The sequence below is a fragment of the Motacilla alba genome, chromosome 6 (genome assembly GCF_015832195.1).
Source record: "Motacilla alba alba isolate MOTALB_02 chromosome 6, Motacilla_alba_V1.0_pri, whole genome shotgun sequence".
NCBI classification, from domain to species: Eukaryota; Metazoa; Chordata; class Aves; order Passeriformes; family Motacillidae; genus Motacilla; species Motacilla alba.
The window spans coordinates 30,532,982-30,545,078 of record NC_052021.1 but is presented as its reverse complement, the minus strand read 5'-3'; the positions used below and the strand labels follow the sequence as shown (position 1 = coordinate 30,545,078).

Sequence of the window (12,097 nt, the reverse complement as noted above, 5' to 3'; positions counted from 1 at the left end):
GGGAGTCCAGAAGTGAAAGCCTTCATTTTAATGACACATAAAAATCACAGGAGAGGAGAAGCAAATGCCAGGTGCTGGCACCCTGGGAATGTGCTGATGAGAAGGGGACAGGAGCAAGAGGTCCTTGCTGAACTGAACTGCCACCTTCTTGTGCTGGAGGCACATCTTGCTAGCCCCTTGCCTGCTCACTGATCTGCCTTTTAGCACAGGAAACATTTCCCCTCACACTTTATGGCCCTCTTTCAACAGCCCCAAAGTTTAATGATGTTGCTAAAATATTTGTAAGCAGAACAAAGTGTGCTTCAGGGCTGTGCGTGATTCCTTGGGCAAGGGCTTCTAGAGAAGCCCATTTAATCACAAACCCTCTCCATCTAATGATAACAGTTTGTGATCACACAGTTCCACCATCTGAGTGGCTCCACCAGGCTTTGCTGAGCCATTCAGGGGAGATCTCTGTGGTTCCAAGCACCCAGAGAAGCACGCGATGCCTCCAGAGCCTCACGGGAGCTCGGGGGATATTTTATCTCAGCCATCAGGACCTCTGTCATGAGTTTGTTTGCACAATATCTGCAGCAAGAGATGGCTGGCTGTCCTTACAGCCCTCCTGCCAGCTGGGAGAAGGGGTTGCTGTTGCTCCATTTCCCAGACAGACAGACAGACACACTGACAGGCACTCAGTGGTCCCTCAGCAGCAGTGGGAACCAAACAGCCACAGCTCCACCAGTGCTGTGCTGCACAGCTCTGCATCTCTCTGCTCTTATCGCTGTTATCATCTAATGTTGGGGCCTGTTGCTTACAAACCACAAGTCGTGTTAGTCTGGGCTACAATCGATTGTGACTAATTACCCAAACACTGCTCTCACAAAACACGTAGAGACTTTATGCCTCCGAGCACTTTCGTCTCAATTACTGGTTGAAATTGGCCAAAGTATTCACAGGTCTCAGAGGGAGCTGACAGCTACACACCTACATGCATGCAGAATTCAGTGATACAAATCCTTTTTCTTCAGAAGGCAGCTTAACAACTGTTTAACAGAAAAAAAATCCCCCAATGCTGCCATAATTGCATTTGCAGGAGACTACATCAGACCGGGTTAGTTATTTCATATAACAGCTGACATAAATGTCCAGTCAGGAGAGGATTTTTTTTTGTCTCTTTACATATTCTGGTCTGCAAGGTCCGGATGATTCCACCAGCCTTTGGAAGCAAAGGTGTGAGAGCTTAGTCTCTCACAAGGATGTTGATAGGTTGTTAAATGTGTGACTCAGCTTCTGGTTTTCTCCCAGAAGCCACAGTCACTTCTTTCCTTGCAGACAGTTGAGTGCATGAGTTGAAGAACTGTATAAAATATTGGGAGGTATCAAGTACTGGCTTCTGCCAGTGACTTACTGTGTCACCTGGTAAAGTCACTTTGATGGGCACTGAAAAAGAGAGGTGGCCCTCCCTTCCAATGTGCAAAAAGCTCTGTGAGTCCCTCAAGGACACCTAAATATTATCCTCTTTTATCTTTTCCCTTTATTTGACGTTACACAAAAGATATTTTTTGCATCTCATGTTAGAAAAATAACCAAGACAAAAGAAAATGAAGGCTCTTGGCTTTTCCTGCTTGTTACAGCAAGGTGGTCTAGAAAAGGTTTCCCATTCCTGGTGGTCTCAGATTAGGGCTGTAAAGTCAGACTCCTGGTCTCATTATAGGGCTTTTTTTTGCCTAACATAGGGCTTGGCTTGAATCCTACTACTCACTAAACACAGTGTGACCCCGCTGGGCAAATTCCAGTAGCAATCATCCAATTTAATGGCAAAGGGCTGTGTTGCTTGACCTTAATATTTCCTAATGCAGGGATTTTCATGGGCTGGGAGCAAGCTTATACAGAATTTGAAATCAATGAACGAATGAGATTGCTGTTAATTAGTGTTAAAAAGAAGAGAGAAAGATAAGGATTCAGACCTCCACCCAGACTGACATTTCCAGCTTCTGCCTGAGATTAAAGCACCTAAAAGCCATCTTCTGTGGCTGCCTTCCCAGGGATTTCTGCAGAAATTGCTATCTCCTCAGGGCTGCAGGTGGCACAGCCGGTGTGCCTCCCCCCAGAGGGGTGTGTGGTGTTTCATCAGTGGCAAACACCTCACTGGACAATGCTGGTCCAGCACAGGACAAACACATTCAGGGTCCCCAAAGGGTCCTGCTGCCTGCTGGCCTGAGCACAGCAGCACAGAGTGTTTGTCAGATGTCTCACGTACCTTGCTGGCTACACCCTTCACCAGAGAAAATCACAAACCGTGCTAGGAATAACAGGTGGAAGCCATGAGCAGCTAAAACTGATTTAGATATGACTTTATCCAACATTTTTTGTGATGCTGTAGATTTGCTGTTGTTACTGCAGGAGTAACATAAACCTCAAGAGACCAAATGTCCTCTCCAGACTGTTACTTTTACAGCTTCATTGCAATCCTCACATTTCCCTATACTTCAGAGTAGCTTCACCATGGTGCAAACAAAACAATTTTATTCCTCTTGGTATGCATTGTTTTGCTTCTGCCAGTGTTAGCCAGGGAGTGAGACCCTGTGGGCCCTCACAAGTGACAAGTTCATCTTGCTCTTTGGTACCATTTCACCTCTTGACTGATCAACACCCTCTCCTTCCACAGGTTCCCAGCAAAAGAAGTCACTGAGAGGCTTTTCCACTGTGAACAGCTGGCAGGACACATGGCCCAGTGCTGCCAGACTGGGAAAGAGCATCAGGTCCCCCAGGGCTTGGGGGTGATGCTGAGTGGCTGGGTTAACTGATGGCTCACTGGGGTGGAAAATGGAGCAGATTTGTTTCCCAGTGACCTCAATCAAGTTATTTCTGCACCTTGTGTCTCTGTTCTCCTATTTGAAAAAAGCAGGGTGATTATCAGGATGTCCTTTGTAAACCATCCTGAACTCTGTGGATGAAAAGCCTTGGTAAGGGATATTAGGATTATTACATCCCCCATTCTCTCTTGTCAGTCCATTCTCAACTTCCCTTTCCTCCCAGTGCCTCCCAGCAGGGCAGGCTTCACCCCCATCAGCAGACATTGCCCACAGCAGCTCAGCTGCTCAGGTGTTGACATGAAGGGAGGCCCCAGCAGCACTGTGGGGGCGACTGTCCTCACCCCTCTCTGGTGGCTCATGTCCCTGAGTGTCCCTGCGCCGCCAGTGGTGCCAGGCTGCTGCTGGGGCCAGCCCCGTCCTGCTCCAGCACTTCAGACACCAAATCCCACAAAACAGTGATTTATTGGTGTCAGAGGACTCTCCTCTGTCAGGGGAACATTGCAAAGCACCCCAAAATACCACAAGAATTGACTTACCACCGAGTCAAGGAACCTAATGCAGCACTCGAGCTCGGGCCGAGTTTCACAGAACTGCCGAAAGAGGAGCCTTCCAATGGGCTGCTTTTCACATATGCTGCAGTAATCTCTCTCTAGAGGCAATAAAGAGAAGAACAGAAGCATGAAAATGAGAACAACTCTGCCTTTTGGGTTGTTCTTGAGTTTAAAGCATTGTAAGTGAGTGCAGAACTACAACCCCAAATCACAACAACCTCCTTCTCCCTGCCACCAGATTTCAGGTATCCAAATACAAATATAATTAATGGCTTTAGGACTCAATTAAGAGAGGCTGAGTTTTGTAGGGCTGATGTTGGTAAAGGTCAAGCAAAAGCCATTCAGCTATTATGAAAAAATAATTTCATATTTTTCTGTGGTGGAAAATGTATGCAAAGGTACAGCTCAGACTGGTGGTATTGGTGGGAATGTGGGGAGCAAATTACAAGTCCTTGGAATATGAGTCATACATTAAGGGCAGAAAAAGCTGGAATTTGTGGAATCCTTCCTGGATGCTTCCTAGATATGCACTAAAGTGCCCCATATCTCTGGAAATGCTCAGCCTACTTTCTATTAAACAATTATAGTAAACTATGCATTTTCAAAGGTTTCAAAATTTCTGCTATTTAATTGCTGAGCATTAATGAATGGATAGAGCATATGGAATCTGGCTCATTTCAGTTTAACACAGCACTCCTTACAGAACTGTATTTCCCTTTAAAAGCCATGTTTAAATGCCATTCTCCTGTGCTGGTGCATCCACAACCATCACTCACAGTAAAGCAAAAGGTCCTTTGCCCATCACAAGGACTATCAGCAGGAGACTATGGATGAAGGCAGGCATCATTAACTGGCATGCCACCAGCACAAATGCCAAGGGCTCTGGATATTTTTCTGATGAGAGCAGAAAATCCCCCAGCCTGCTTGGAGCAGCAATACTTGCTTGAGATATGTTATTCCTCTACAAGTACACACATGTCAAACAACATACTGTGTTTCCTCAGGCATTCTTCTCACCACCCTCCTCGCTGCCATATGGCACTTGCTGTTATTATGGAAACAACCAGCTTCTAAACACATAACACAGCACTGCAAACAGACATACCAAACCCACACAAGTTGTCAGTGCCTTGGCTATTTCTCTCTTGGGCCTGTAGTTGCTTCTGTAATGTCTTTGATTCCCCCTCTGCTTTGGCCCCCCACGCCCTTCAGCTCCTCCCACTCCATGGATGCAGGCACATGTGTGTGATGGAGCTCCCCTTTGCCATTGAAGCACCCAGCTGAAGGACCTGCTCGCCTCAGCTTGGGCCCTGGGGACCATGTTCTGCAGAACCAGGACTGCAGAGAATTGTCATAGAATCATGGAACGGTTTGGGTTGGAAGGGATCCTAGAGATCACCTAATTTCATATCCCCTGCCATGGGCAGAGACACCTTCCACTATCCCAGGTTGCTCCAAGCCTCATCCAACCTGGCCCTGGACACTTCCAGTGATGAACCATCCACAGCTTCTCTGGGCAGCCCGTGCCAGGGCCTCCCCACCCTCTGGGTACATTTGTTCTGAACAGAAAATGCTGTGTGAGGTGCTGGACTTCTGCCCTGTAGCCAGGTGAGGAGCAGCCAAGGCTGCCTCTCGTACAAGGAAGGAGGAAGCCTGCTGCACCTGGCTGTGCTTCAGGAATTGATTCCTGAAGCACTTCCAGGGTGGTCACTGGAGGCATGGGTTGGGGATAGCTGAAATGTGCTTTTAATTCAGTGTGGTCCTGCTCTGGTCTGGTCTTATGAAGCAGCTGGGAACAACATGCCAGCAGCATTTCTTTGCTGGCACTGCTGTTCCATTTTGGATCAGGATATCACTCAATCTACTGAGAAAACTGCAATGTTTTGATGCTCTCTCACAAGCAAAACTGGATCAAAATCATTGTGTAAATCCTAACCTGACCTCCAGTCAATCTAATTATCAGCATCCACCCCCTGGCACTGGTTTGTTTGCCTGAGCTGGAGCCTTCAGCATGGAACATCATGGCACTGATAGGTGTGGTGGGAAAAGCAGCGGGATCCCTGGGACACGGAGCAGCCTTGGGGCATCCTTGAGGGTGCTACCAGCTTGTGCTGCTTGACCAAGTGGCATTTTTAGTAACTGCTGAAGGGATGTGCAGACATGTACAGCACTAAGGGAAGTGAAGGAGTCAGGAGAGTGGATCAGAACAGCCACTCACAATATCCCAGAGACCGGCACGAAGCCAGAGGCTCAGCAGCCCAGGTGAGCTCTCCTGGGAGGTGTGAAGGTTGAACTACATCTGCCTGATGCTGGTTTCTGCTACCTTGACTAACTAACTCTTGTGAGGGTATGAATAAAACACACACACCCTGAATTCCAGTAGCACACAGCCTGCCTGGTGGCAGGACTCAATCCCTCCAGCAGCTCAGACCCACAGCAACCTTCCCCATGCCAAAAAAAAGAATGAGACTGTTTGGATTCATAAAATAGTAAACAAGAAAGGGACAAACAAAATAATCAGCTGGTTTGCCCCATATTTTCTCTTGGACAGCATCATTTGATGGACAGTGATAACTGTTGTACAAAATGCAGTTAGTTTATCAAAGTTGTTATGACACGGTGACACCCAATGTAGCAGAGGATGATCTTCTACCAAAAGGGCCAGTGAGACCAGGTAAATTAGTGTGCAAATTGCACATCTATAACTTCCCAGAACAGCAGGGAAAGAAAACAAGCAGCCAAACACTACGACATATGTGGACAAACACAACATAAATAAGACATGAGTATGGACTTCCTCCTACTCTACAGAACTTGGCCAGCCCGTGAGAAGGGTGACCCACTGGTAACGAGGAAAAAGGAAATACCAGAAATAATCTCTGAAAATGCAACAGCCAGAGCAGCTCCCTGGAGCCATCCACGCCTCTGCCATGTGCGTTGAACTGCTGGATGTACCAATACAGACACTAAATGCACGACAAAAATGCCTCCATTCCTTGTAGGTGACACAAACTATTTTCTTAGGCCCTGATCTTGCTGTTGGCCTCACTAAGTCAGCTAAAGGAATCTGCACTCGACTAATTCTTGGGATGCATGGGCCCGGAGCGGACTAAGAAAGAAAAACACATCTCAGCTAAAGCTGAAAAAGGAGTGGATGGTTTTATTATAGCAAGAAGTGTTTTAGCAGCGTGCTGCACCCCAGAGATGGGGCTGGAGCACCCCGAGCCGTGCTCAGGAGCTGCTGCAGGAGGGAAGGGATGGGGAGGCAGGCGGGCACCACAGCCAGGGGCTCTCCTGGGCTGGGGCTGAGCCTTGTGTCGCTCTCGTCCTGCCTGCCAGTAAAAACATCCATCCAGTTTCAAAAGTTTAAAAAATAGAAGGAATGATTTCCTGAGGAAATGGAAATGTTAAACACTTGGAAGTGAAACCATATGCTTATGATGATGAAGTGTAACTAAAACAGCTCTGAGAGTGATATCTTTGGTAGTCAGACCCTCCTGCCTCAGCGCCATCCTGTTTAACACCTGCAAAGTCACCCAAAATGGGGGTGAAAAGCTGGGTGGGTCAAAGTCTTGGGAAAGCAGACACTTCTCACTGACGCCAAACTCTTTATTTAGAAAATATCACTGGCAAACAACGCACACATGCAAGTGAATTCTCCATCTTCCCAACAGAGCAACAACACAGATTATTATATAAAAAAGGCATTATATAAAATGCCATAATTAACATTCATAAGATAAATAAAGATAAATAATCTTTATTCATAATTCTACTGACTCATTTTTCCCTTTACTTCATAGCTTATGTATTGAAATACTAATTTCAGGAGCAGCCAGCACAAAGAACATACTGAAATAGTTGCACCTGCACACGTCATGCTGTCACCATTCAAAGCCTATGGCCAAATTTGTTCCCAAACAGATATTTTGGTAAGGTTCTGAAAAATATCTGAGCCCATACCTAAGAAAAATAGTCCTATTAACAAAATTTCATACCAGTCAAAACCTACCATTGATGAAGTGAAAAGCTCAGCACAAGGTAATAGAGTTGCTGATGTCAAATCCCCAACTTGCAATTAAAAGGGGAGAAAATCTAACATTTTAATGACATAGAAACCTTCCTGTGCTTTGTGAAGACTTTTTGTCCTAATTTCTCTTCATTTTTTTTTGGCTGTCTCAAAGTATCACCTTTAGGAGAGAAACAGTGGTCTGCAAAGAGACCAGGTCCCCCCTTCTCTTTCACATTTGCAATATACCTGTGGGTTCTGACGGGTTAGTGATGAACTAAAAAACTGTGTGATAACTCCTGGCTGAAAATCAGTCTTTTATGGTATTCAGTGTAAACTGCAGGTGTCTAAGTAAGCCTGCTATAAAAGTTGCATTTCTGCAACTCGTTCTGCAGAGCTGCAAACCCAAGCCTTGCAATCAGCTGGTGAGGCTTCCTCCTGTAGATGTCTGTGGGAGGGATGAGCTCAGTTTAAACCTCACTTTCAAAGTCTGCAAAAGCCAGGAACATCTTTTCAGCCTTTTGGTAATTTATTGGTGTGGCTAAGGATTGTATTTATGTACTATCTGTTAAGTAACATTTTATTTTCCAACATACTGGAATCCCAAGAGCACATTTTCTGGAGGAATGCATGGAGATTTGCCAAGAAGACATGCACCATGCTGCTGCATGGGAACATTTGGACTTGACCTCTGGATCCCTGCTATCCTTGGCATTAAATCAGATGAAAAATTAGTAAGATCCAAATGCTAAGTAATTATGCTGCCTAAAAAAGCCCCCCACAAAACAAAACAACCAACAAACAAACACCCGGAACCCCCAAAGAGGATGCAGGAAGACTTAATTGTTCATGTCCTGCTCATGCTCAGTGATCCAAGATCAGAATTCATATTCCCTTCCTGATTTTTCTTCAAGGTGAACCAAAACCACTCAGATGCTGTTCCAGGTCTATTATTTGTCTGCTGCTCTCCTCCTCTCACCTGCTTTGTCCCAGAATAACAAAAAGCACCCCAAAACTAATGGCAGAAAGCACTTGAATGCCTCAGTCCCTACACCCAAGCTGGGCAGCAGGAGCAGCATCAGAGCCCGAGGGAGCAGCAGTCAGCTCCTAAGACGCCAGCACACCAAAAGTAAAACTTCTTCCAAGGGGCTGGGGCCCATCAAAGTGATCCCCAAAATCTGTGAGATGGATGGAAATTTCTGCTAAAAATGTCCCAAAATTGCACGCTTCCTTCATCAATCAAACTCAGGGAGATGCTGCTAAAAGAAATCCTACCCTGCCCAGCCGAAATACAAAACCCCTTCTGGTTTTTTTGCCCATCTTTGCTTTCTTTATGTAAGTTTTCTTACAGGGACATACAATGAAAAGGAGGACAAAGGCAGGAACTAAGAGCAAGATTAAAGAATATGCAGCACAACTGAACTAAACAGACTTTCACAGCCCATCATACACTGTGCACTTGTAGCAATTTCCTTCTTTTTGTCAAAAAAAAAAAGACTAAATCCTTTAAGGTTCACAGAATTATTTTGTGTCCATTCAGAGTACTAATGGAAAACAAATTGCATCTTTAAGCACTGAATAACCCCATTTAGAGCTACATTAATATAAATACATTTTTCATTTTAAACCAGCAAGTCTAACACTGGTACTTATAAAGATGTCTTATAATTTACTGCTGCTCTTCTCCAGCCAAAAGTGGAATTACCACTGTCTATGTATAAACTTAATAAACAGCACACACTAAACTGCCTAGTCTTTCAGGCTGATGAAAGTTGCTCCTTATCAAAGGATTTTTTGTGGATGTTTTAAAAGGATTTAAATTGCTTTGATTGCATTATTAACAGTGTCTGTGTTGCTCTTGTATTTCAGAATGATCTGGAAAGCTGGAACATTAGCTCTTGCATTCTACAAAAGGCAGTATTCCATCTCTAATAAAAATGCTTCAATACAAAAGATAATCCTTGTGTTCAAGAGCAAAACCCCAAGATGGGCCATGTTAGCACATCTGAAGACCCTCTTACTACCTTTTTTACTCTTACTTTTAATTTTCAATGGTCTTCAGTCCTGGAGATGCCATGGCCAGTCATGAACCTTGCTGAGAACCAGGTACTTGTAGTGGAAAACATACCAGATTTTTTTTCTTTGAGAAACTGAAAATAGGACATAATTTCTGATGAAGAAACATGGATATTGCTGTTTAAACTGCAGAGCCTGATCAAAAACCTGGACAGTAACATAGAGAGGGAGCTCTTTTTCGTGGTGCCTATTTGGGAATATTGCAGGAATTGGAGGAAGAAACAGGAGGGAAGTTCCTTGTCTTTCTTGTGTGTTATTTTCTGGGGTTTGGGGTTTGTTGATTTTGGGGTTTTTTTTGCTGTTTGGGGAGTGAGAGGGCCTGTTTTACAATGGAAACCTGTGATTAAGATGCTGAGGACTCTCCACGCACCCTGTCTCCAGCAATGCATTTTAAAAGTGAGGCAAGCCAGATGGTTAGAGAGCACAACACAGGAATAAAAACGTCACATTTCAGTTCATTCAAAAATTCCTATAAACTGTGGCAGTAAGTCATGTTATAAAAGCCTAATACAAGCATCCAGGCTCCCGTGGGAATTCAGTTACCAGCACAACTAATATTCTGTGCCCTGCAGACCTCAGTGGCATGCTGTATTTATAAAATGGGGCTAATGGCACTGCCTGCCTCCGAGCAGCATGGCCAGAAAAAGTCCATTAAAGTGTGGGAGCCCGAGTGCTGCTGGATGGCCCCGTGGCTCCTGGCTATTTACGCGCAGCGCAAACTCCCGCCGCGGAAATTTAGTCCAGGAGAGCACAGCAGAGTCTTTTTATACATGAACCACTCTACTGCTCCAGAACTTCACCTGGCACTTCAGAGAGATTAAAAACGACGACGCAGCCTCTGTCTCAGGGAGTGTTTGTCTTGGCAGCTCCAGAGCCCTGCAGGTGCCGGACAGCAGCTCTGAAGCCAAGGGCTGCGATGAAGTTCTCCTGCTGGTGGCAAAAGCACACTCTCTCTAACCATAAATATTTCATCTGCTTTCTTTTTTTTTTTTTTTTTAATAAAACATGGAAATTGTTACAACCTATGACAAGATAATGGCTTGATAGATTCCTTATTCTAAATAGCAGCTTGTCCTGCTCTGCAGTTCAAACCAGCCCTTCATTGCTGAGGAAAGCTCTAGACCTAACATATGAAGTACTGAGGGAGAGCATTTTTTTGGCCTTCCTTTATTTTTTTCCATCTGAATTTAGGATTTTCTACAAGAGACTTGGAGACCCTCATCTATGCTGTTACAGCAAGAGTTGTTCTGGCACTGACTATCTAAGTTTAATTAATTAAAAATAAGAATGCAATCAAGCTTACTTGAGACAATGGAATTACCCCAAACTGGTTTTAAGTCCTGCCAACTTAATTTTCTCTGCTTGTCAGCTGTCTTTTTTAAAACAAACAAAATTTAATCTCCTGATCATCGAACATCTAATGTAATTATTCTGATGCAGACAGTGTTTGCTTTGTATAACTTCCCTTATTTCCACTCTTTTCATGGCATTAGGCTACAAGGATAAACTCCACACATCACAGCAGCATTACACTGGAGATGGAAACAGTCCAGTTGGACTGATACAGAAAATATGCTTGGAGAATATTGGAACAAACTCGCAGTTAAATACACTTCAGTGATACATATGGAATTTCTCATTTGTTTTTTGAAAGCAGCTGCATTGAAGCTTTGCTCATGGAATTCTATTTGAAAGTCAAATCCTACAAGCAGTTGCATAAATATGTTTGCACGAGCACTTGAACCAGAACGAGTTTGTGGCTTTGTTGATTTTGGACAAAGATTTTGACAGGAGGGATAACAACCCACCCACCCTTTTTTTGTAGCAGCAGTAGGAGGATGATCAAACAAGACCTGTGAGCTCAATATAATCACTGCACAGGAAAACAGGAGTGGGGTCCAGAGGCTGGGGAGGGACCCTCAGCTCTCACAGGGGAAACATTTGGTCATCCAGCCTTGTGCCAGGAGCACAGTCAGATGGCAAAGTGAAAATGCTCTGCCCTGAGACCAGGCTGCTTGCCAGTGGAAGACAAATTCTCATCCTAACAAAATCTGAGCTACTCTGCTGAGTTATTCCAGCCCTCCCTCAACACTTCTCATATCTTGTAAAAGTTACTTGCTCAGGCAACTGCATCCCTTCCATGTGGGTCACTGAGCAAGCCCCGTGCTCAAAAGCAGGAACTGCAAGGTCAAGGTTCATCTGAAGATGGAGTTTGCCATTAATGCCTGAGCCTCTCAATCAGTGAAGCAAAAATATGGCTGTGTGAATTATGGGGTGCAGGGAAAAACAACAAATAATTGCTGCCAGTAATGAAGACATTCGTTAAACCTGCTGAAACCACAGAATGTTCTGAGTTGGAAGGGACCCAACCATCGAGTCCAGCTTTTAAGTGAATGGCCCATATGGGGATGGAATCCCCAACCTTGGTGTTATCAGCACCATGCTCTGACCAACTGAGATGGAAAGAATGACTCCCACCAATTCCAGTAGCTCCTTGATCAAGCCCAACTTAGTTTACTCACCTCTGCTCTGTCAAGCACAATTTACATGAATAAACCACTCATTCTCTCTCAGTTCCACAGTCAACACCAGCAGGACAGTGGAAATGCGTGCACCAGGATTAATCACCAGGAAATCTGGACTGCAAATGTGCAATGGGAATA

General features: G+C 44.7%; 1 protein-coding gene across 2 annotated transcripts in view; it reads right to left on the bottom strand.

Annotated features, from left to right (window-relative positions):
• The window catches only part of GRK5 (G protein-coupled receptor kinase 5), a 150,731-nt gene that overhangs the window by 51,816 nt on the left and 86,818 nt on the right, over window positions 1-12,097 (bottom strand). The window contains exon 3 of one of the 2 annotated variants that reach the window (XM_038139935.1): window positions 3,335-3,447. In XM_038139935.1, coding sequence (XP_037995863.1) covers window positions 3,335-3,447 — 113 coding nt within the window. Of the gene's footprint in view, window positions 1-3,334; window positions 3,448-12,097 lie in introns of those variants that run through there. The other variant, XM_038139936.1, reaches the window with a different exon arrangement.